The following is a 27,120-nucleotide window of genomic DNA, read 5'->3' on the forward strand; positions in this document are numbered from 1 at the left end:
TGCGTCACGATAATCAAAGGGAGATATAATCTAAGGCAGCAGCAGTGTAAGCGAGTTTGTAAAATAATTCAAGATATTTTTTGTGCTACATTTACAAAAGGGTAAAAACAACAACAAAAATCCCCTAAAACTAATTTAGCAACGCTTATGTGAATTTGTTTTCGTGCTTACGTGGTTTGTCCATGCGTGGCGAGGCAGGTGAGAGGTAACGTGAGCCCAGGGTGGGCTATGTGCAGCACCAATAGCCCAGCGGTTGTTAACCTCCTTCAAAACTGCATGTCCATTCATTGCGCCCGTGCTTAATTGCAACCGCACACTACTTATTCTGGCTTACAAGGAAAAGCGGCGATTTGTGGTGGGTTTCAATGCTTGTAACGATCACATTTAGCGAGTAGCGAGATTTACCCTGTGTGTGCAGCCCCAATGCACTTAGCGCTTTTATCCGTAACACAAAGAGTAAAAAAGAGCGTTTGTACAGTTATTCACGTGCTATTTGAGGACTAATTGAGCCAAATACAAATTGAAATATGGGTACAATGTAAGTTTATTCTATCCAAGTTTTGAGAAAGGTAATTTCAACGTTTAGTCAACTTCTTTTCTCTCCCCAAAAATTGTGCACACCGATTTTTTTAACATTTAAAATCTCACGGAGAGGGCGGGAGAATAACCAAAAAGCTTATACGCTGGCCGCACTCGTCCACCGCGCTCGCCCCGTCAAACCTTACGGACGCTCACCTGTGCTACGGTTTCTCCAGCTCGGTGACGTACAGCAGGTGATCCTCGGGGGACTTGCCGTGAGCCTTGCTCAGGTGAAGCTTGACGGCGTGGCGGCTCGCAAAGCTGCGACTGCACAGCTTGCACTGCAGCGTCACCCCTGTCACGTCCTCCTCCGAGCCGCCCGCCAGCAGCGACGGGGACCGCGCCAGTGGCAGCTTCGGGAGCATCATCTGCTCGCAGATCTGGTCCGCCGAGAGCCTCGACAGGTCCCTCAGGTGGAAGCCCAGGTGGGTCTCCAGGTGGCTGACGTACGTCGAAGGAGTCCTGAACTGAGAAGCACAGTCGTTGCAGTAGAACACCGGGTGGCCAGTGTCCATGTGCTTCAGGAACTTGGTGCCACCGGTCCTCCGCAGCTGGTACTTGACGTTGGCCAGCCAGTGGCTGATGGTGGTCATGCCGAGCCCCGTGAACTTGCTGATGTGCGCCCGGTCCTGCGGGCTGAGGTCCGAGATGACGTACTTGCCCTCGGGCGTCTGGTGGAGGCAGGCGACGAACTGCGCCTGCAGGATGAGCAGGTGCTGCGGGTTCCAGTTGGACTGGCGGCCCTTGCGCTTGTGCGTGGAGGACACCTCCTCCACCTCCTCCAGCGTGCTGCTGCTCGCGTCCGTCTCCGAGCGCTCCGAGGTGGTGCTCGCCGGGGTGGGCGGCTTGGGAGTCAGCCGCCCGGTCAGGTTCTTCACCATGTCCGACATGTCCGAGAGCGCGTTCTCCCCCGACGCGGACGGCGACATCAGCACCCCCGGCGACGGCTTCGGGCTCTTTGGCGCCTTCTTGGACTTGGTCAGGTCGATGGGCTGATCGAGGTTCGTCTGGTAGTAGCACCTCTCGACCGGGTCCGAGTTTCTGCTCTGCAAGGCGGGCGCCGACACCAGCTTGTCCAGCATGCCGCTGCTCATCTTGTACAGCATCGCCATCGGGTCCGGGACGGGCAGCGGCGGCTTCGATATCTTCCCCAAGTGGAGGTTCATTATCGACTGCAGCGCGCTCAGCGGGTTGACGAGGGACTCCTCCGAAGGGTGGTCAGTGATGATGTTCAAGCTGCTGCTCTTCTCCACCGCGATCTCCTTCTTCACGTTCGTCCCGTTTTTAAAGAGTTCGTTTCTGGCGCTGCCGTTCGCCGAAACTTTCTCCGCGGGTTTTTTGCTCGCGATCTGCTGCCGGAGCTCCCTCTTCGAGTCGTGGCTGTCGTCGCTCCTGCACGGCGAGGAGGCTTCCGAAACCGAGGACGGAGACTTCACCTCCGTCTTGATTTTCTTGCCCTCCACCTTTTTGAGGTTCTCGGAAACCTTCTTGACGAGCTCCTCCATCGCGTGGACGTTGTTCTTGAGCGGTGGCGGCGAGCCGGCGGTCGGCGACCGGCTGCACGGGACGGGCGCCGCCGAGCCGGCCTTGGGCGCGAGCGGCTTCACGTTGGCCCCGTACGCCGGCTTCAGCGGAGTTTCCTGCGCCGGGTTTTGAATGACGGACTTCACGGCCCCCGGCAGCTGGTACGCGGCGTGGATGCTGGGGTAGCCGCCCCAGGTCGGCGTGCCATTCTGCGCCTTGTTGATGGCCGAAGCCACGGTGTTCTCCAGCGACTTGAGGATGTCCAAGCCCGTCGTGGATGTGTCCTCGAGATCCTCCTCCCGCAGATACTGAGACGAGAGGTCGTAGTCCTTCCTCTCCCTCTTGTCCTTTTTCTCCTTGTCACTTTTCTCCTTCTCTTCCTTCTTCTCCTCCTCCTCCTCCTGCTGCTGCTCCACCTCCATTTTGAGCTCCTTGTCCTCGATCTTCAGCTCCTCCATGGAGAGCTTCTCGGACGAGTTCACCGGCGACACGGCGGAGGGCGGGGGTGACCTCGCCGGAGATGCCAACGGCTTGACGGGCGAGCTCGGCGGGGACAGCGCCAGCTTCGGCGGAGAGTCGGCGGGGCACGGCGCGTGCCGGCCGCTCGCGCCGGGAGGCGACATCACGGGCTGCGCACCCGTCCTGGACGGGGAGAGAAGCGGTTTGGACGAAGTGCTGGACGGGGAGGAGAGCGGCTTGGCCGGGGAATTCGCCGGGGTTATGTGAGCGTGCGAGATGTTGGTCGGAGGCAACGGGACGGACTGGATTTTCACCTCCGCCAGCGGGTCAAAGATCACGTGCTTTCCCTTCTTAATGTTGGAGTTGGTGACTTTCATGAAGTGTCCCGTCACCATCATGTGGGCGGTGAGCTGCTGCAGCGTGTCGTGGGAGCTGCCGCACTCCATGCACTTCAGAATCTGGGACTTTTTCGCCTCGAACTGCCAAGCGTAGCTGGCGCCATTTTGGTAGCCGTACCGATTGTTGGGCGTCACGTAAGGGTTGGAGGACTTGTGAGACATCCCCGCGGCCGAGTCGGACGAGCCGGTGACCATGTGGGCAGCGCCACCCCGCGTGTCGGGCGTGCTCGCCAGGAGCGGGTCCATGTAAGGCCTCTTCTTCATGGCCGGCGTCAGCTTGGACGACGTCACGGCCGACACGGGCTCCTTGAGCGGAACCTTCTGGTAGTGCTTGGTCTTAATCATGTGCACGCTGAGGTCCTGCAGCGACTCGAAGGAGTGGCCGCAGTACATGCACTTGAGCACCTTCTGCGCCTCCTCCTTGCCCTCCATCTCCATGAGGGAGCGCTTGCGTGGCTTGGACCAGCGCCGCGTGCTGCTGCTGTCCTTGTCGTGGTTGTCGTCCCGGTAGTGCCCCGTCTCGTTCATGTGCACCGTCAGCTCGACGAGCGTGTCGTACGCCGCGCTGCAGTCCTTGCAGCGGAACTTGCTGGCGCCCGTGAAGATGGAGCCGTAGATCTTGCCGCTCTGCCGGTACAGCTGCACGGTGCTGAAGAGGCTCGGCTCGTTGTGGTGGTGCGACATGGCGACGGGCATCGTCTGCTGCAGGGACTTCGCCAGCGCCGCCTGGTGCCAGTCGAACCGGTGGTTGGCGGCGTTGCTGGCGCTCGTCGTGCTGCTCGTGCTGCTCGTGCAGCTGTCCGTGTTCACGGTCGTCGTCGTCGCCGCCGCCGTCGCGGTGGAGGCGGCGGCGGCGGCGACGGTGGCGGCGATGGGCTGGTTCAAGCTGTAGCTCAGCGCCGACCAGTAGGGGTTGGCGAGGAGGCTGGCGTACGCCGCCTTCATCTGCGCGAGGCTGTCGGTGGCGTGGCCGATGGGCACCCCGTTCTCCTTCTTCTTCGGCTCCTCCTTGGCGGCGGCGCTCTCGAAGTCGGCCAACCTGTCGCTGGACTCGCTGAACTGCGACTCGCTGTCGGCGTCGCGGCTGGACGTCTCCGCTCTGCTCGGGTCCTGGCAGGGGGGCGGCTGCGGGTGGTCCTTGGCCTCCTCCTTGCGGTCCTCCCGGAGCTCCTCTTTGCGCGAGTCGTCTTTGCGCGAGTCGTCCGCCAGCTCGCCGGGCTCCTCGCGGAGCTGCGGATCGTCGCGCTCCTTGTCGCGCCGCTGCTCCTTGAGTTCCTCGCCGGCGTCTTCCTCGCCGAGCTCCTCCTTCATCTCCTCGTCCGTGCACTGGTAGTCGCTGGCCGATCCGTCTTCCGTGTCGGCCCCATCGCCCTCCTCCCTCTCGAACTCCCCGGACTTGAGGTCCTCTTCAGAAAGGTACGCTGCGAAGGACACACGCACGCACGTGCACGTTTAAACGGGCGAAGTTGGGACGTAAGTTCACGTACCAACATCGTTTCTGCAATAAAGTATTACGCGTATATATATTTAAAATCACTATAAAGCACGATAGTGAATGATAATTCCTCTTGCAAATTATCAATGTTTGGCACGTGTCGTGACGGGTACTGCAAGATCAGACCATGTCCGTCCAGTGCTCGCCGAGCTGCATTGGATTCAGGTTTCCGAACGAATACATTGTAAGGTCGCACTCACACACAAAGTGATTGCCACAAATCAGCCACAAATGAGCCACGATCCCTCGCTGATCTCGTCAAGGGGCATACATCATCACGCAAACTCCAGTCATCCTCTCAGCGGAATTTGGCTCGCCATCGAACATGATGATCACTGCATCGCGCGCTTTCAGATGCGCTTCTACAGCCGTCTAGAACGCTCTAGAATGGAAACTCATTTCTGTAGAACTGCTTTTTTTGCGCTGAGTTTATTGTCCTCCCTCCCCCCCCAGCAGCTCCGATTGGCACGGCTGGCTACGTATGGTGCCAAAGAAGTTCAACATACACACGTCCGTACGCAAATGACCAAAGGTTACAAGTGCAGAGCAATGGAAGTGTTCAGGCGTGGTTCCAGTCTTTGGAGCAACGCATTATGTAACTGCAGCTGGGTTTAAAGGTAAAGAGGTTAAAACATTACAAAGAGTTAAGAAAAGTACATATCAAATTACAAATGTTTTATGTTCAATTGAAGAGATCTTCCAATCCGCCCCAGTATCCACAATTTAATTACACAGACCTTGAAGGAGCATTTGTCACTAAAAAATCTGATCAAGGAACTGTCAGGTAATGCTGAGCTCTCACTCTGTCAATTATTCACTAATGATGAAGCATTCAGCAGGGCAGTGGGGTGTGCATGGAGAGGCCTGCCTGCTAATCTGCCCTGGGCTGGTCACTGCCTGTCCCTGCGCAGAGGTCATTTAAGTGTCAAATAGACAGGTTCTCAGTGGTATTGCTCACGCCACTGTTCGAAAAGGCAAAAAAAAAATCAAATCCGCGTGGCTCCCCTGCTCCTACGGCTCGCCGCGAATTCTCGCGTGGCGTGCGTGTGCGCGCGTGTGCGTGAATGCGAGCGCGCATGCGTTTTCATGCCGGAAAAACCGAAAGGAAACGCTTTCTTGGAAGAAAAAAAAGTACCCTGCAAAATACTGCATCATCACGGGCGGAAAGAGGCGAGCCAATTTGCGCAACTAATAGCCAAGATTATTTTTGTCAATACAATTTTGTCGCAGTCAATGATTCGGTGGCAGTCATTTGTTCCTCGCTGCTTTCTCCGCCGCCGTCGCAAGGAGCCTTGAACTTGTCTAGATTTGCTCACGTGACAAAACTCTCATCTGACAACCAATCTCGCTTTCTATTTTTGTTTCGCAAATCTCGTTTCCCTATTTGCGGGCACCTTAATTTCCCCATGGCTTGCGAGATATTGCAAGCAAATGCCCTCAAGCACTGCTCTCTTATAAACATACACTTTAATTATTGCCATATTTCGATTATTTGCATATTAACCTAAACTTTTGCAAGAAACGCCGACAGAAACTGGATTCAAAACGTCCACACGATGATGTGGCCTACGCAGTGCTCAGCGACGACTCGTTGTGTGAAGTTAACTCTTCGTGGTTTATTGCGGTGCAGGAACATGAGATGCGTGTTGTAATAAAGCCAAGTGAGAACCCACCGAGTCAGAATATCGCTTTAGCAACAAAAAAGGGACCTCGGATATAATAGCAGACTGGACAGCAAATTAAACGTGAATTGTGAAGAGGGGGTGAAAAGAATATCTGGAGAAAATGTTTTTTTTATGACAATATAAACTGTTAGTAACACGCGTATTAACAATGGAATTAAATAACAAAAGACAAGTTATTACTTTAATAAAAGTAAAAATCAAGGGTCGGTGATCGCAATACTGTAAGAAGCCAACTGCCAAATTGACTTAGCTATAATAGATGCGTAATCAATGTCCAATTAGTTGTACAGGAGAACCTTGTCTTTGCAAACTTATTGTTCGTATTTTTACAAGAGACTTTCAAGATGTGTACAGAGAATCTTCCTGCTTTGCACCAATTTGTACGTTTTTTTATGTCCTTGATTATATTTTCACCAATTTCCACCTGGGTATTTTAGGCTTTACATTCAAAAAATTTGTCTTACAATACCCCAGTAATTAAAATGTATGGCCTGGAAAATGTTAGTGAGGCAGTTTGCTCTAAAGATCGACTTTTACCACAGCGCAGCGTTTATCCTCTTCAAGCAAGGAGATGTCCTATACTTTGGACTCCTATCGTGTTTTTATATTGTTTGTTGTTGTAACAAGACAGAGGCTCAAAAGAAAGCTGTGGACCAATCAGTTTCAAGGACAATGCATATATTATCAGAGTATCTTTTTTGTTTGCATTCTGACCACAAGTACTGTGGTTAATGCAGACATGATTCCTTGTAAAAGGTTTCAGTTTGGTGTTTAACAACTTAACACATCTGTTTTGTTGCAGAAAAAAAAGGAAAACCCTATTTTCATGTTCTGATTTGCTCCTTCTGGACATGTGTGAAAAAGAGCTTTATATTTCGATTTAAAGCTTTCGTGACTGCAGGGATTCATCTTCTTGGTTCGTTCGGTAAAGTCACGTAGAATGGAAGTAATAAAATAATAAAAATAAATAATATAGTTTTATTATTTCCATTCTACGTGACTTTACCGAAAGAACCAAGAAGAAGAGCTTTATAGTTCATCGGATTCCTCCAGTATAAATACATATTCTGATGACTCAGCCCAGCATCCCTCTGGGTCAACATGAGTGACAGTTTGTGGGGAAGTGAAGAACAGTTATCCCAATGTAGAGCACTCGCCTCTGTCATCGTCACGTGGAATGTTACACCGTTGACTCATGTGAGATGACCACTGTCTGAATACTCATATGGGCAACAAATCACTTAGACAGATTTTTTTTGTTCAGCATTTGTTTAATAAAGCAACGTCCGGGATGGGGGTTTGAGCCCTCTCGGTCTCTTCAGCAAAGCCAGGCTTGTTAAACAAAATGCTGCTGGATTACCAGATGTTGTTGGCGAGAGCACTCCATGTAAAATAACGGAACCCGTCCAAGCCAAAAAAGCAACACTATACACAATCTCATTATACGTTTCCATGGAGTTTTATGGGTAAAAACGAATATAAGCAGAACTCCATCCTGAGTCCCCACATAAAGATAAAACACGTTATTTGAAACCATCACGCAAACTCCGATCATCCTCGCAGCGGCTTTTGGTTAACCATCGAACAGAGACGGTCACAGCACGCACGCTTTCAGATGCGCTTCTGCGGCCGTCTGGAACGCCCTTCCTTCCGATATTAGGAAGCCACTGGAGCTATGCACTTTTCAAACAACTGCTTTTGTGTTTAGTTTGTTGTCCTTTCCCCGCACCTCCGATCAGCACGGTTGGCTACGGTACGATCCGAAATGAGTCCAACATACACACATACAAATGATTGGCTTTCCACACCAATATTCTCAAGCAGCATGTCGTCAGCAGTGAACACGACACTCACCACCAGGTAAATAAGTTACGAATGATGTGAGATGGCTGAAGGTTTAAATTGTAACAGGAAATTATCTTGGTAAAAAAAAAGCCATACCAATTTAACCATCTCTTCACTCATTATTTGCATTTTTTCCCTTCTTGATTGTTATCCTGTTTGAAAAAAGTTAATGATTCAAAAACCCACAACGCCTTAATTATTAACCAAAACACAATGAAAACACCATAAAACTTTAACTCAACTATAGTTATAGACAAAGTGCCAATGGGCACACTGTTTTTAAGAGAGACCAACTATTTTACAACCAAGATGCACAGAAGCCACCACCATCACCAGCACCAGCAGCACTACCAGCAGCACTACCAGCAGCACCACCAGCATCAACTAACCAGCCATGTGGCAATAGTTGCTTTCAGAGCGCTGTGTCTTACTGTATGATAATGATGCATGATTGGTATGAGGCGGAGGAGGAGATGGCAAAACACTCAAGAATGCCTGAGTACACATGTGGTGCAGGAAAGAAAAACAAAATGTTTTGGGAGTTTGACATTTTAAGCACATTTCTACACCAATGTAAAGTAAAAAAACTGGACACAAAGTCAGTTAAAAATGGGCCCCCCCCCAAAAAAAATGCACGCCAGGTGTGATTTTTCAAGATCCGTTAACGTTAACAAATCAAAGACGAGGCTGTGTACATGCAAGGCAGGAGGTCAAACTGTTGTGGGAAGGAGACTTAATCTTAAGGTCAGGCGAACCTAGTTCCTGGCTTATATAACGCCAAGCCTTACACGAATCTATTTCACGTGGTCACACAACAGGGGGCGGGGGGGGGTCAATAAATATGAATTTGGGCAACGAATAAATTACCCAAAATGCACCCGATATTGTCACACGTGTCTTGGGAAAGCCATCCAATAGTTGTGGCCAGGTTGTCATAGACTGCTGTGGGGCTCTGTGGTGGTGATGGTGGTGGCCGTCAGCAGGTGGCGGTGCAGCGAAATCACGGTTGTATGCCACCGCAATTTTTGCTCCCCCACCTTCACAAAAACCCTCACTGGCGATTCACGGTGGAAGTGTGGTCCAATAACTACCAAGACCCACGGGGCATGGAGGATGCCCTGGTCCAGCAGATCACGGTGGAAGTGTGGTCCAATAACTACCAAGACCCACGGGGCATGGGGAAGCCCTGGTCCAGCAGATCACGGTGGAAGCGTGGTCTAATAACTCCCAAGACCTACGGGGCATGGAGGATGCCCTGGTCCAGCAGATCAAGGTGGAAGTGTGGTCCAATAACTCCCAAGACCCACGGGGCATGGGGAAGTCCTGATCCAGCAGATCACGGTGGAAGTGTGGTCCAATAACTCCCAAGACCTACGGGGCATGGGGAAGTCCTGATCCAGCAGATCACGGTGGAAGTGTGGTCCAATAACTCCCAAGACCTACGGGGCATGGGGAAGTCCTGATCCAGCAGATCACGGTGGAAGTGTGGTCCAATAACTCCCAAGACCCACGGGGCATGGGGAAGTCCTGATCCAGCAGATCACGGTGGAAGTGTGGTCCAATAACTCCCAAGACCTACGGGGCATGGGGAAGCCCTGATCTAACAGTGGTTTAACAAAAAAGGGCAGTAAGCGTACACACTGTACAAATATCAACAAAGTAAGAGTACTTTAACGGAATTGAGCATTGAATATTTTTAACACCCTGCGTCATTTCCCCCATCACATCCATGCTGTTTTAAGCTTGGAAATAGTTTTGCCATCCATTACCCACACGTGATTCTGAGGTAATCTAGCCGAATTTATTTTACAACGCACACACTGTGGTAACAGCACACAGTAACGGTTCAACAAGCAAGGGAAAATAATCAGGAACTAAAAAAGTACAGGATTTTCAACTCCAGCCCTCGGGAACCATGAGGAGGAAGATCCCCTTGGTTTTAAGTCAACATCTGTACGATAAAAAGTCAAAGTGATTTCTTGAGCATTGAGGAAGTGCTCATCTCCTTTTGGCAGTCCGTGATGCAGTGGTGGAAATTCCACATTCCTATACCAGGGGCGAGATAATCCATACGACATCCTCTGCTGACTTCCCCACAAAGTGGTGTCAATTTTATCGACCCCCAGCGGGATGATGAGCTCAGTGAACCCCCCAACCAGAATTTGAACTCACAACTTTCCAGATTGCGAACAGCTCGTTAGACTGCTGAGTCGCTTGGCTAGTCATAAATAAATTATATGTGAATAATGGCCATGACAGACACGTCCAGTATATAAAATCACAACAGTGTCTTTATCTGTTTAACATGTAGACTTCCGTGACCAATATCATCCATAATACAGGTTTTTCTTGGGTTAGATCGAGTAAATATAAATGTGTCGTTAAACCCGCCACCACCCGACACAGCCAATTAGTAAGGTTTGTTACGTAAACAGAACATGCCAATTCATTACTTGTACAGCACACTGGTGTGTTGGAGAGTAAATCCACAACATCATTAACTAGCATCATGCCGGTTGTAATTACTGGCGAAATGTCGTACTCAGATTGTAAATGTTGTGGATTTACTCTCCAACACACCGGTGTGATGTACCAGTAACGAATTGGCACGTTCGGTTTATGTTACTGATTGGCTGTGTCGGGTGGTGGCGGTTTAACGACACATTTATATTTATGCGATCTAACCCAAAAAACCCTGTATTATGGAGTGTCTTTATCTGTAACAGACTTGGGGAGAATAGTGGTGTTGACCTTTGACCTTTTTATGTAAAATATAATCCACACCGAGAGTGCCTTAGACTGGATTATGCCTCTATAGCCCCCTGGACATGGTGAATTATGCCAATACTCTATAACCCACTGGACATGGTGAATTATGCCAATACTCTATAACCCACTGGACATGGTGAATTATGCCAATACTCTATAACCCACTGGACATGGTAAGGAGTAGAAGCAATATTCTTTGGGTCTTTTGGTAAAGTCACGTAGATAGGTTAAAAAAAATAACAAAAAACTACGACGTTTCGATCGCAACACAAGCGGTCGTCGTCACCGCTTGTGTTGCCATCGAAACGTCGTAGTTTTTTGTTATTTTCTTTGAACCTATCTACGTGACTTTACCGAAAGACCCACAGAATATGAATTCCTGCAGTCACGAAAGCTTTAAGTCAAGTATGAGCAATATTAAGAGCGCACATGCTTATACAGGAATTAAGCTATTTTGTCATATTTTTACCTTCACCTTTAACATCTTTGATGTTAACAAAAAAATTGCTCACTGCCTTCAATGGCCTTTCATACCACACTAATAATAGACGGGTACAATGATTTGAACTGCTTTACATCATTGGGGGAGGCAGTTTATTTACATTACCTTCATCTCCAGATTATATTCAAATTTATAAATGACGATTACTAGTAATAAAAAAAAGGATATAATTTTAATTGATTAATCACCGCCACGCTTCTATTTAGTTACAAACATCTGATATTCCGCGTTTTAAATAATTAAACTACAGGACGTTCGCTGTAAAAACATTATAGACGTCAAGCAATCGGTGTGGGCTAGGCCTGCCATTTAATAATGGAATTTAAGATTCTAAATCTAAGCGCCACACTTTGATAAATTACACGTCCATTATTAAAACACTCCGACATTTGTGTGCTAATGAATTACATCTTACATTTCACACAGCAAAAATCAGGAGCATAAAACCACCATTAATCTTAAACAGATACAGCAAACCAACCTGGAACCGGTCAAGCCGACGCGCTTCGTATACATTGCCCTCTTGTGCAGTGACCGACCTACCATCAAAACCCTTTAACGCTACACCCAAATGTTTCTGTGCCAATGAGAGCTCAGGGCTCATTTCTGTTTACCTTTTTTTCCGCAGGACTAATGGGATAGAAATTTAATCCATCTGTTGACTTTGGCCGAGAATCTACTTTTCTACGCTCATTGCAGGCTCGGCTCACGAGCGAGGGTTAGGTAAGACCTGAGCGAGGTTAAGCAGATCCGGGGTGGTGTGTGCCTGTCGCGATGCAGTAAGGGGGTTTGTTATCGGCTGTGCAGTCACAGGAGCTCGGTTGCAGATCACTTTGACAATGCCCCACTGCATCCAAGCCTAATCAAGCCGGGATAATTAGTCTCATAAGAACACATTTCCACTGTCAGCGTGTAAGGAGTCGGCTCGAAGATCAGAGGCGTAAATATCACGCGTTGCCACAGCTGGTCCAGGGATGGCAACTGGACTTTATTTCTAGACGCGCGGGCCAGGGTTATGAGGATAGCGCCAACGCGAGTAGGAAAGGAAACATTGTTTCTCAACCGCAGGGAAAAAAAGGTAACTTTTTTTATTCATTATCTCCGCGTATTTGTGTTTAACCTCAACAACGCGGTGTGACATTTTCTGTGTGATTAACGAGTGTCGCCGGGATGATGGTTATATAATGAAATAATTAAATCGCATGTACTGCCAAAAGCGTGCTTGTTGTGTTATTTAGAAACACGAACAAGCCACCGTGCTGATATTCACACGCAATGCTCATGGAACTTCTCGCTGTTATATTCAAGCTTGTTTACGGAGCTGGGCTGCAACCCAAATGCTCGTGGCATTACAAAAGTAATGCACAATCATAGTTTACGGTGCCATTATGCAAGCGGCAACCTGATATTTCAGTAACAAGGATTTGCCTGCCATGTGTTTGAGCCTTTCAGCACTACTGCATGTGGTGCGCTGAGTTATTTGAGGGGCGGGAAGGGTCGAACTTTTCTCATAAAGTACTGTACTATGAGCAACAAGCACAACCTGTACACGACATCAGGTCACGATGATGTGCTTCTTAACAGCAACAAGAGAATTGAAAGATAATTAAAGTGCTGTCAAGGAATAAAATTAAGAATGCAAGCCATCAAAAGTATTTCTGAGGCCCGTTGTTGACAATAAACGAGCGGTATATGGTGTGCAATTATCAGTGACAATTAACAAAAATGTGGAGTGGTTAAATTTTGTCAATGTATGAATCAAAGCAATTTAGCTTATTACCCTACTTGTAGTGATTAAAATGAGACTAGGTCACCAATAGTCTTTCTAAGATGTGGGTAAATCCTGTGGATCATAATTATTCGATTTTGATTTTGTCATGACACGTTTTAGTTGGGCATTGAAAAAAAAACTATCATGAATGGATTGATAGCACTTTGGCAGAGATTGGACATGTCACTTCCACCATGTGCTGAATGTACAGATGGCACTCCCTATAGGATTACAGCAGTGGCCCAAAAAGTTGACCATGGCCTGATATTTGAACATATCAAGTAGTGTATTGTGTGCCAATCCTTAAACACACTGAACTGTATTTGGTCAAAAATCCAGTGAGATTTTAAAAAAACCACTGTTAGCTCTCGAAACCTCCCCCCGCTCGTCCCATTAAAAGAGACACAAAGTAAAGGCGGGAACTCTTTCCCATACAGATGGAATGGATCAAAATGACATCGCAGCCTGCTAGCCTAACACTCACTTAAGTATCTGGAGACTATATTATTTAACAATTTTATTTTCTCTATAATTTAAATCCGGCATAAAACTACACCCATAATACAAACGTCGTCTACTCTGAAGTCGGCCTACAGTTTTAGGCCTTTGGTTTTTTTTTGGCGAGAATAAAAATCACGAATGATTTGTGAGCGCGTGAAATATGTTATCAAATTGGATGGTGAACATCTCGTGATACGATTCCCAAAGACAACGAGATTCGCCCAATCCTTAAAATTTTAAGTACATTTTTATACAATGCAAAAAAAAGTCTTCGTATGTTGGCATAAGGGAGAGAAATCACTCAGCGAGAGATAACTGCATGAAAAGGAGTGCTTATCTACAATTTACTAGCATCTCAAACTATAGCATATCCTATGGTAAAAAAAAAACTTAGTACATGTAATTTTTATTTAATGCTACTATTAGATATGGAATGAGAAGCATTCAGTTGCACACGATATTACAACCTGTCAAATCAAGTCAAAACATGTCATCGTTTTGAAAATTATAACCATCTTGCATTCACGACAAACTACTGCTTGGGCTGAGAGAAGAAAAAAAGTATTTTTTTACGTTAAAGTTGATTCCTATTTACAATTTTACGATGACCCAGATTCAATAGTATGAAATGCTTCTGCAAAGCTTGCAGCTCCACCGCTAATTTGTTTAAAAATAACAATGGTTACATTTTTATTTTACGTTGCTCAAACTAAGAACATTGCGTGTTTATACATTTGAAAAATATTAAAGATGCGGTAACAAAAAAGGGGGTACAGAAAAACAAATTAGTTAATTTCCAGAAAAAAAAATAGAATACACTATAGATAGAGAAATTATATATGGTGCATTTGCCTCACACAAGCAATTAAAAAGCAAAACACACGACAAACAGATTTACATGCATCTGACCCAACCAAATCAGCACCGCGCTACATCATCAGACATGGTAAATTGCAAGCACATTCTCCGAGTGGCTTCGCAGTTCATCCTGAGCTGTAATATTCTTATGCGGGCAGAACCATTAATATTTAAATTTACATAATGAGTTGAATAATTTGCATTGGGGGAAAAAAAGGGTGGGTGGAATGGATTTAAAAATCACATGACTGGTGAGAAATTAAACAGAACCCCGTGTGCTGTATATCAAACCGGCGCCACACCAGTTGGATGAAAAAAAGATTAAAGCAGCTGTCCTTTATTTTGTTAAAGCCCTCAAATCAAATTTAAAATTATGCCATTAATAAGTTATATCTCTTTGCAATGATGTGAATCAACCAATTTTGATGGAAAAAAAGAAATGAAAGTTTTTTTTAATGAAAAAAGCAAGTGGTTACGAAAGTCAACGAGGAGCAAAATGTGTATATTTTAATGATTCCCCTGGGAAATGAAAACTGCAAGTGTTAGAACAAAGTTCAACAAACAGATAGAACCAAGGCCCTTCTGAATTTATTTTCCACATTACCCTAAATCCACCCATCAGTCTTAGGTTATGGAAAATATAAACCACGGCTATGCATGCAGAGCTGCCTGTAATTAAGTATAAGGGTAAAGAAAATGGTTGTAGATTCTTACACATGCCTACGTGTCACCTTTGACAATGAGTCTTCCCGTGGTGATTACATTAATTTTGTTTAGACGATTGCTAAAATCTCAAGAAAATGAGAAAATAAATTATATAACCCTATCTCCCCAAGGTTGTGGGCGATATGGAGATTTAAAAGCATTGTGTTAAAAAAAAGACATCCCCATGAACACTAGTGCATCCATAATACACCATCTCCAAGGACTGCACAGTAAGCTTGCATAACAATAATATAATTGAGACGAGAATGTGACATGTTTAATGTGACATATGCATGCACGCATCTGTGGCTAATGTGACATACTGTATGTATGGGCTTCGTATAAATTTAAAGGTATGCTAATATTACCCCAAGTTGCCAAAATCAGCCGAATAATTATAATGGTTGGGTTCAGAGATTCACTGAAATATGAGAAGCCCTACAGAAACATAAGATCAATGCAATGACCTTGTTTCTGTCAAAAAAAATAAATTGGCACACGTTACGCCGCTTTATGATATTACACGCTGGTCAAAATTTCTTCGCAATTTATATAGCGCGAATAAAAAAAAATGTTCAGCCATGTTAGTATCGCAGAAATATTAATTTTTTGATTTTACGCATTTTTAGCGTGCTTGTGAAAGTCCAATGCAACACATGTCATGATTAAAAAGCCACGGCCGCAGATATTTTACGTCGAGTGCAAAATATATACGCACACGTGTACAAATATTGTGTACTGTACATACATACAATCTGCATATCCTTTCATCATACGATCCATAGCCTTCTCCAAATGTGATCCCCCTGATGATTGTATAGCAACATGCTGGGGGTTCTTATAAGAGTGGGAAAGCAGAACAAGCATCAAGACAACGGCTCCGGATCATTCGTGAAAATAACAAACACATGCACAGCAACAACCACACACATGGCTGTACCATGTAAATGTATAAACGTACAAAGACACGCACACACACGCGACGTGTACACGGAACAATTTATACGAAGCTCGGTTAAGCACGAATAACAAATAAGTATCGACATAATATAGTGTTATGTACCCTTATGCATACCAATGTCACAATGCTATGACAGCACTGTACTGTGTAGAACTTATATACGGCTACCTTGAGGCACAAGAAAGTCGACAAACGGTCAGAGGACCTTTAAATTGCCGAGTGAGTCGTGTTGAAACTGCAGGATGAGTCTTTGGGCGCTGGGCACAGTGGGTAAAATGCACTCGGTTCCACAATGCACCGCTGCTGCTGCTGCAGATGGCACTCTCTTTGACGACATAATATAACGACAACAGACACCAATATTGTAATCACTGCTCCCCCGCGATAAGTGACTCGCATGTTTCCTTGCCATCACCAGCACACAGTATATGAAGGTATGTGACAATTATTCAGTTATAATTGGTTGCATGAATACACCATAAACATTTCAGATTTTTTTGCAGATGTCACGATAGTTTTTTTTGCAGACACTCTTTGATTCCACGACCTTTTCAAGAAATGGCCTCTGTATTCTCACAAAACAATCATGAACCTATTCCGCTGATATTTGGCCACCATTAGCAAGTTCACATCTCCCTGCAGAACACTGCCAACATGCGCCGTGCTGAAAAGGGGGCTGCCACATGCGAGAGAAGGAAGCCTTCTATGAAGCATGCACATTAATAACAGTCCCATTGTAACAAGAGGGAGAGGCCTTCATTCAGCAGTGGATGGATCATGGCTGGTGATTATTATGATGATAAATCCAATTGAGTGTAGCGGTGCCACACTGCTTAGCAGACTATGCGATAAACCCAGCGTACTTGAGTTAAATTGCTGGCCATGGCTAACATCAGTGATGGGTGAAATCAGTGGTGATTTCACTCATCGGTGGTGGGTGAAATCTCAAACAATGTCAAGCCCGCCCCCCCACTCAGGGTCACAGGCTTGACACTGAGTGGCAGAGGCCTTCATCCAATAGTGAATTGACAAAGAGAAAATTATTCATTTATTATTTAATAAAGTACACTTCAAGAGCAACACCTTTCGTGCAAAAAAAAATCTACTTGCAATTAAGAGTATGTAAAATCCAGATGTCACCGTTCTATTCATCATTAGCTTGTATGATTGTCCTGCTGGCAATGCTGTCACCATTAATGCAGAGCACAGATGTTTTTTGATTGGCGCAGCATAGGGCTTCATTTTGGCCAGAACTGTCCAGGGCTGAGCTCTAGAAAATAACCCCCCCCCCCTGCCCCCCACCCTCTCGCTGTCGGGGATGGGGCGAGGTCTGAGAGTTGTGGCTGGGGAGGTTTTGAGGGACCCCATGAGAGATTGAGCTCTGGGTACATCACAGAATGAGCGAGGGGAAACCGTTCGCCTTCCTATATGCATTTGCAACTCTCTTTGGAATGCTCAAATGTGTAATATGCACGCCCGTATTCATATTGGGCTCTAATAAATGCTGAATTTACATGCACTTGACAGTTTTTATTTGCTTTACTTGCATCACACGCTGCTCAAACAAATGCACGATGCTTAGATTATATGTATATTTTATAAGTACAACTCTGCGAATATTGTACCTTCGCGTAAAAAATATCCAAATTGTGCAAACATTTCATTTTTAACAAAACCTTCAAACGATTAAGCATAACAAAAATTATCTCATTGGTATAATGGCGATGCAACGATTTAATGTTCTAGACTTTATTTAAATAGTGTATTTTGATATTTAAATTATTTGCAGTTTACATTTCTATTGTATTTGGTAATTCACCGTATGCATTGGTTATACGAGTGCTTATGTGTAATCCACCCTCTTCGTTTAATAGTTTAAATATATTGCTACAACAGCCTTTATATTGTTAATAGTGGTTAATTGAAAGATTAGTTATATTGGAAAAAATATATATAACAATATTAATTTATCAAACAATTAAACCCGATTACAACTTATATTAATTCTTGTTTTCTCCACCTCAGGCAAAAATATATATAAGTAATAGATCTCCCTGCCTTTAATAGCAGTACATGTAAATCTTACTTTTAAACCGATTGACAAAAACTGCGTAGTTTGCATGGCTGTATAACAAATAAAAAAAATGTCCAACGTCACACTTTTTTTCGGGTAAAAAAAAATTGAAGGTCAAAATGTCCCCCAATAACTCTAATTCCTCCGCGATTGCATCTGCAATGTCTCTTGAACGGTTTGCGCAATACTGTATTTGTCAAAAAACAGTGTCACAGACAGTCAGTCCAGTGCCACACAACCACGAGATGATATCACAATGCCCAGCGGATGGTCACGTGGGCTATGGTGGCGCGGCCTAAAGGATACTTGCACGGTGTATCCCTCAAGGTGCTAGCTTATTATTCTGGAGTGGCAGTAGCACATCCCCTATCGTGCCGAGGGTATCAAACGTTCGTTTATTAAAATGTACGAAAAAATATATCACACAACTCCTAAATTACCCCATTTGCTGCTAAAGTGACCAAAATACTCGTAGGATGATAACATTTAGAAAAGTATAGCTCTCTGATTTAGAGAAAATTATTAAAAATTGTACAAAACCCATCGACTGTCCAAATAATCATTAAAGTGGTTAGCACAATCTTACAAAAACAAAGATGCTTCCTAATTGACCAGTTCTCATCACGCTTGATAATTGGGTCCATGATTAAATAGTGGCTATGCTACTTTATAACGATCCTATCATTTGTTTACTGCATGACAGCACGATTTGTAAAAAAAATATGCACTTCGAATTGACATCTTATTTTCCGGCGTATAAACCAAACGACCATTTGGTTTATACGTGGCAGTGGTCAAAAAGTTTTGAGCTTGATATAAAGTTTAAAAAACCTAATTTTATTTCAATAATTAGGCCTAATATATGTTCCGCTATATGATAATTGAGATCGTGCAAGCTGGCGAGTGACTTAAAAATAAAATGCCATAATTACGTGTGTAAGCCTAGCCGCAGTTCTCCTGTGTATTTATTACCCCTGCAGTATGGTATATTGAAACATCCTATCCTAGCGCAGCCTTCGTGCATTTCATCTAAGGTTACATCGCTATTTTCAGTCATTTCCCCCCCGTGTATGTCGTGTGTAAAATATACGGCGACTAATTGACTTAAATCAGTGAAAAATAACAGGCGCTGGTTACTAAAATAATCACATGTGAAATGCCTGATTTTGCATTAAGGGCCCATTCGTTTTGCAGAGCGAACCGGCCTGGAGCTGCCCGGGAGGCATGTGATTGGCCGCGATCTGCTCGCTTCACTGCCCAGGCTGCCCTTGTACTCACTAAACCTGTCCCAGGGCCTCAGCACGGGCATCCGAGACGAGCTCGCGCCTACCAAGTGCTCGCCAACGACGAGCGGCAAAGCTTACCGGAACGCCGGCAAAGAACGCATAACCGGGACAAAAAAATGCCCCCCCTCCCCCCAAAAAATTGATACATTAATATCAAGAAGAAGAGCCACCACTCGCGCGTCCTTTTCACAATAAAGACATTATTTGGTTCGCAAATTAATGTATTTGCAATTGGTTAAAAAAAAAAAGATTTAAACAGGCAGGCTCGCTTGAATCCTGAACGCCTCAAAAAAAAAAACCCCCAAACGCTGGCTGCTGCTTTGGAAGCAGTGGTGATGTCACGACACGGCCCATTAGCCCCGTTAGCGTCGAGGCCAGCCGGACCGCTCTGCGTGCCGCTCGCTCGCCTGTCTGTGGCTGCCGGTCGCCGCACCTGGAATGCTCTGCAAACAAATCACGGCGGAAAAGCGGGCGCGCGGTGCGCGCACGCACCACCTCCAGGAGAAGCTGTAAATATTGCCGACACCCTCACCTACAGCGGTTGGGAACGCCCGCCTGCACCGCAGCGACACAAAAAAAATTGTGCATTTTTTTTATTTATTCATAAAGCGTCTGGATGTTTTTGTAATACCCAGGTGTCCCTTGCGAAAGATATACAGCTATATCTCAACGGGCTCACACACCTCTACACTTTTATATATACATATTAAAAAACAGTATATATGCCAAGGGCCCTTCTTATTGCTACGCTTGTCTCTCTGGGGTACTATGCAGAACCGCCACCACTTCTGACGATGGTTTGCCTTCCAAATTGCAACGACACTGTATTGCCCGAGTTGGGGAGTTCACCGCCGGCAAAACGGACGGGCGGCCAAAGAGGCGTGCGACCGAATCATTCGAGGCGAGCGGAGTTTCGGTTTCCGCGCGTCCAAATTAACATTTTACGGCCAACACGCACGAGTCGAAGAGTCGGAACAAACTTGTCACACTAACGGCCAAAGACAAGCTGCAGATTATCAGCAGCAGGCGGTGCGTTGTGTACAAAATGTCCCAAGTCATTGACTTGGGATGCACAACAGGCAGATACCAGAGGAGGAGAGGAGGTAGCGTAAGCGACGCGAAATTGAGAGTCGGAACAGATCAGTCATACGAGGGGGCCTCGGTACTAGCTGGTCCAGACAGCCAACATTGTGTGTATATCATAGATCATGCATACAATGTGTTGTACGTACGTATATGTATATAGCAACTAATATATATTACTTAACATACATGTAGCTTCAGCTGCATCGAGGTTAACGAGTGTTTTGTAAATAAAATAGATTCAATGAGCAGACTTGCACCCCTCTCTACACAAAAAAAACAAGATACGTTTTTGTCTATTAGCCTCTTGGCCCTACAGACTAATGTTATCCAGCAGCATTTGTTTAAGAATACACAAACTATACACACCATGCTGTTTATTCATTTTACTACCCACGGTGATCTGTGACTGCGCACAATGAGTTTTTAAGAAAATGCACCTCAACTTGAATCAGAGCTGAAACGAGTCTTTTTTTAGTCTCAACGGGCCACCCCTCATCACCATCATAAAGCCATGGTCGATCCACTTCTGGACGAAGGCACTGCCAGGCCCTTGCCATAGTTCACAATCCAGCTACAGTCATCCACACGTCACTTGCACACGAGCCGATTCCATCGCTCCATCTCCTCAGTGAGCGCGCCCTCGGATACTTTCAATTCCCTTGGCCCCCACTCGGTCATTCTTCTTGACCGCTGTGCGACCATCCCTTCTGGCGATGTGTCCTGCCCATGCACGCGCGTCCTTTTCTCGACGGTGTTAACGATGTCATTGACACGCGTATGTCCTCTAACCAATGTATTGCTATTTCTGCTCTTACCTGGATATGATAAATAAAGCACCGATTATGACGGAGAAACGGCCTCTGATTCAAATTTTGATTTCTCAACGCACCTTTCTATGAAATCAGAAGTGCTTGGTATCATCTTTGGTGGATAATTCAGCGTTTATTTTTATGCCAATTGTGCACCATATTCTCTACCACATTCAGCAATTTAAGCATGCAATATCATGCAAGGCATTTGTCGTGAATTAAATTACAATTGAAATTAAATGCATTCCTCAAAAAAATCGACTGGTCAATACATGTTGCCATTTTATTTACATGATACATATTTTATAGTTTGCAATATGCTCTTCAAGCTGTATGAAACATTTTCCTGGTGGCTGCTGTTGCTGATCATCAAATATTGAGAAAAACATTGGAATGAGATACAACGTTTGTTTAATCTGTCACCACAGCGATCATGTACTTGTATAATGTGCCAAAGTTGTGTTTCCTAATGTAGATACCAAACTCAAATTATACTTGTTTTTAAATCCCATCCTTGCGTACTTATTCATGCCCCGCAAAGGAATGTTTTGCTGCAAGCACAGCGTGCTACAACATTTACAGGGAAAGAACGAAGTAACTAAATTTGTACATCGGTTCGGACTTTAAATTAATAATCCCTTCTCAAAACTTTCCGACCAGCACATCACGCGTTAATTTTAACAGCAGAAGTGAAATGGAGCGGGAACGACAGCTGGCAAAATGAGGCTAAATTTCGCAAGAGAAGGCCTCCCAATCCATTTCCATACAGATCGATTCATTTAGGGCAGTTAACACGTGTATGAATTTTCACATTGACTTCACAGATTTTTGTTGTTGTTATTCCCATAGGAATTATAGCCAATCAGGTTAAGGTTCCTATTGATATTTGAATTGCTATTGTGAAGATTGTACAGATCTTCTCGTATGGGAGGAGGGGGGGGTATTGTCCTGTAAAATACGCCTATGTCTATACTTTTTGTAAGCAATGCAACAAATAAATATGTCATCGGTGCATATACGTTAAAAGGACTCCGACAATTAAAAGCACATGAATTGAAACTAATTCGAGGATTAATTTGCTTGGAATCACCAAACAGGTACACAAATACCCACCGCGATTACAATGTTTTCACCGTTTTAAGAAAATAAGCCGCTTAGTCACTGTACAATTGCTGTACCCGTTTGCTTAATGGTGCAATCATTACTGAAGTTGTTAGTGAACGCAAAATCAAAATAAGGGTCATAATTTATGGGCGTGTAATCATCTTTATAGATTGAGGATTATATTTTAAAAGTGAACATAAAACGGAATTATTTTATTATTTTTACTTTTTTAAAGGAACGTCGCAGGCCGCATATACCAATACGAAGGAGATGCGTTATATTATCAGTAAATGATATTTACTATTGACTTGAATTCAAAAAGTAAATAATTACACCGATTATATATTTATTTTCAATCTGATTTAAAGCGGTTTCTACAATTGCACTTTAAAGGCATCTACGGGCGCGCATTTACGAAAACGCATTCATCTGCGGCAAGGCGCGAGAGGGAGAAAAAAACCCCATTAAACACGACGGTCGCGATGCTGTAATTAGCATGCGTAAAGTATCAATAAAGATCCCCCCCCCCCCGTTCTCTTTTATAAACCTCGTTTTTTAATTATGATAGGGATTATTAAGTTAACAGAGCAAACTATGTGCATTGGCGGCGTACCAAGGGGCCGGACTCGGAACGCCACCGCATGCAACCGCCCGAGATCCGAGCGGCACAAGCGCACGGCGGACGCGGGCGCCTGTGCATCGGTCGGTCGGTCGGTGGGTCGATCGGTGGCGTGCCGCTAGCTCGTTACATGAAACGCACCGCGACCGCCCGAGCCGTGTCCGGCGCGAGAAGCTCAAAAAAAGGCGATTGGCCCCAATTTGCACAGAAAAAAAAAATGTTGTCAGCACGAGTTTGTTACTGGATAGGTATGCGCGGACAATGCCGACTGTAAGGCTATGTTTTGGGTTACACACCAATTGTGCACGTACCCCTCCTCCTTTTTTTTGAAAAAAAAAACCATAAGGTCGCTACTTACACGGTACAACGGAAATGACATTAGAAAGCGTCCAAATGCGACCGCCCCACTGAATATGCTGCGAAAATAGGGGAAGCGTGCCCACTACCTCGAGAGATGTGTTGGGGGCATTTCCTATTTTTATACACAGCAGGGAAAGCTGGGTAGAATTATACAGGCCAGACAGGGGACTGGAGATGACATCATGGCTAAAAAAGCGCTTATGAAGGACACTTCATGGCGCAGTTAGTCATACGCTGTCAGTTACTTCATTGTGCATGTTAGTTGCATGTTATCGACATGTTAAAAAGAGCCCCTTATTATGGACACCATCGGTCCGGGAGTAGCATGTGCGAACATCTGCAAAGCAAAGTACTGAGGGATTGCAGGACCTCTCCAAGCAAACTAGAGCATTGATTTATATGTGGCAATCCATTAGGTCTTAGGCATTTCCACTTAATCCTAATACAGAAACCCCCTGATAATGTGAGCTTCAGTATTCCGTACGCTCACACAATGCCCGTGGAGCAAACAACCAAGTCCACATGTTCCATTTGCAGCGAAAACTCCAAAAACCCGCGGCCCGTTCCTGCAACGGGTTGGCCACTCGTCTTCACCGTGTCACGGTGGAGCACGGCGGTGGCACGGCTCTTACATTCAGAAATGTCTCAATATTCTGAAATGTCTCAATATTCTGATGAACGCTTTCAATTGTCGTGTCGTCAGACAAAACGCCGTCACTGGGAAATGATGGGACCCATTTTGGCCAGTATGGAGGAAAAAAAGGCTTAAATAAAAAGGTGTTAGGATGTTTAAACAGCAAATAAACACCAATTACAAGATGCCATGTCTGCGTAACCACACATACTTGTGGCACAACTACAAAAACCGCGAACAAATATGCTTTGATTATCTACGCACTGTCCTTGAAACTGATTGGCCTGCACCAGAGATAGCCTCCTTTTTGGCATCATCTCACCAGTGCTAGACCAAAAGGCTGCCAAAAGGTGAGCAGTACAAGGACAATGCAAACACCAAAGTATTAATAGCATGGATTGAACAGGATCAACATCTTGATGTCGGCGAAAGGCTTTCAAAGCTATAAATGCTAAACCCGAGCTCTCAACGCTTTGCCCGTCTCTGACGTATCATAAAGGGGTTACAATGTTTAGACATGTCTGTCGCTGGGTACACACAGGTTCCTGTGGATCCATTTCTTCAAATTTTATTTTCCGCTGCTTTCCGCAAAATGCAAATATGGCGGAACGCCATTCTTTGCCCCCCCCCCCCCCACATTTAAGTGAAACAAATGTTTAGACCTTTGGCCTATTGGCTTTAGAGACCAATAATATCCAGCAGAATTTGTTTAAGTGAGCACGTGCCTGCACTTACATGTTGATTCCATAAAAGGACGCCACGATTGGACAGTGCACACACACACAGAGTTGAGTCAACCGGCCCTACCCTTTCCATTGCACTTAGTCGGGCGCAATTATTTTGGCATCTCCCAAGAAAACTCAGATCGCAGAATTCTGGCGGCATGCCTGCAAGCGGAAAGACGCGAGGATTTTCTCACCATCTTTACCCACTGCTGTGCGACATACTATACCCAGTGGCCCAATGCAAACCCACAATGCATTGTGCAATCACTTTACATATAGTGTTACTGCCCTGGGCTTCACTGTGGCTCACTTGCAAACGGGCGCTTTGGAGATGCACGGAGAGGCATGCGGCCAATCACACGTGTGCATTCGTAATTGCACGGGCTTCACAAACGGTGTTTTTTGTTGTTGCTTTAAATGTTCTGCAAACGGGACATTTAAAAATAAGACCATATCACTACAAATTTTTTATCAGATGACTATGATGTCAAGTGTATACATGGCTATAAATACTCACATGAGATTCACGGAAGGCGACCCCCCCCTCCCCCCCCCTCTGCTTTTGTGCATCGTAGTTTATTTTGAAGTGACACAGAGCTGCGGCCATCAGTGACCGTACAAACACGCGTGTTTTGTGAAATAGATGTTGCAAACACGTTTAACGCGGTCTGGGCTCCATCCCGGAACGCGGCTATCGTTGAATATGCAACGTGCCCCGGCACAACGAGCGACGCTGTAATGATCGTTGTTGTTACGAGAGTCTGAAGACAAGCCGACGAGTCTTAGGAGACCGAGTCTGAGCGGGAGAGACGCGGCTCTCTGAAGGAGCACTGTGAGCATCCGCGGTTAACGCCTGCCACTCGGGAGAAGGGTGGACAATAGCGGTACATCCTCTATCACAACACCGGCGCCGCCGCCGCCGTTACAACCGAGGACGAGGCATTGGCAATCTTTACCGCGGGGGCTCTAAAACAGTGGCACAAAGGGGGCAGTAATTGGCACGTTGAAAGCAATGCATTGCGCTATCTATGAAGGTGAGCAGAATTCCCGTGCCTCCACCGAAACGCGGATCTTTGTTTATGCACACACACTCCACTGAACCCCGTTTTTAAAACTGACAGTGCGGAAACTATTTACTAAATCCTCCTCCGGTAATACATTATCGGAGGCCATAGGCCTTGCACAAATTACATTTGGCGCTTGTAAAACAGTGCTCGAAGATGTGAAATTTAATAAAAATTTAGTAAAAATGTATATATATAAAACTAAAAGAATCCACGAAACTGAAACAGCATACAATTTGGCACTTAGCCACATCCAAGCGTACTGTTACTATGTATAGCTGTATAGTTTTAGGTTTCCTACTGATGTAACTGCTGCCTACTCCACAAAATTACGCCACTCCATTTTGCGGTTGGAAAATTCACTTTGTTTTGAAACATGTCAGGCAACATCACTGCGGAAAGGTTAACCATATTTGAGAATTTTAAGGCGCAACAACATCAAAGGCCTCGAAGAGAGCCCAATTGCAACTAAAACAGTTTGACAATAATACACCACGTTTATTAAATATCATACGCAAAACGTGCATCGCATCCATGCACATACTGCAATATACAGACACGCGCGCACGTGCCGTGAACGTGAGCGTAATTTACAGTGACCAATTACTGCATATCAATTGACGTGCATTAATTTTAAAAAATTCCCATTTGAGCATAATGCTCATTCACACGTCAAATCATTACTTTGTTAAATTTTGCTGTGCGGTCTGCGGCGGGAATTTTTGTTGATTATTAAAATTATTTCAAGCATCCGCAACAGACGAGGGTGGCAGCACAAAGAGGGTAGCACAGTGGGCGCTACTTTGCGACGATGCAATGCCGTCCCAGTCTACACCGGGGATGCAGCTCCCGCCCCCCGATTCCACACGCCACACGCAATTGCACTGCCACAGCTTCTTCAAAGAAATAAACTCATTTAACGAGAAGACGGCATGCGGCAGCGGGAGATGGCGGAGGAGGGGGTGGCGTGGTGGTGAGGTGGGGGGGGGCTGATGGGTGGGTTGGGAAAAAAAGGGGGGAAGAAATAACGCAGGAAACACAAACCCGCAAAAAGTCACTTATAATCTCGCGGGCCGCTGCCAAGGGCCAGGTAACCATTTCCAGCAATAATTCACAATTTTCTTAGTGATGCCCTTTTTCATTTAGGTGGACAACAGGGGCCCTTGGTAGTGTCGGAAAGCCCTGGCCAGTTAGCGTAGCGCTTAATGGGTAACTGGCAGCCCCATTTCTCTTTTAGATTTGGTTTGTCACTAGATATCCATTACCTGCCAGTCTTCTTTGATCCCTTTGGACAGCCCTGATCAAAA

General features: G+C 45.5%; 1 protein-coding gene across 3 annotated transcripts in view; it reads right to left on the reverse strand.

Annotated features, from left to right (window-relative positions):
- The window catches only part of TSHZ1 (teashirt zinc finger homeobox 1), an 89,002-nt gene that overhangs the window by 33,566 nt on the left and 28,316 nt on the right, over positions 1-27,120 (reverse strand). For all 3 annotated transcript variants that reach the window (XM_078868505.1, XM_078868504.1, XM_078868503.1), the window contains exon 3: positions 736-4,381. In XM_078868505.1, the coding sequence (XP_078724631.1) occupies positions 741-4,381 (3,641 nt within the window). In that variant the 3' untranslated portion in view covers positions 736-740. The remainder of the gene's footprint in view (positions 1-735; positions 4,382-27,120) is intronic.

The sequence above is a fragment of the Lampetra fluviatilis genome, chromosome 26, assembly GCF_964198595.1.
Source record: "Lampetra fluviatilis chromosome 26, kcLamFluv1.1, whole genome shotgun sequence".
NCBI lineage: Eukaryota > Metazoa > Chordata > Hyperoartia > Petromyzontiformes > Petromyzontidae > Lampetra > Lampetra fluviatilis.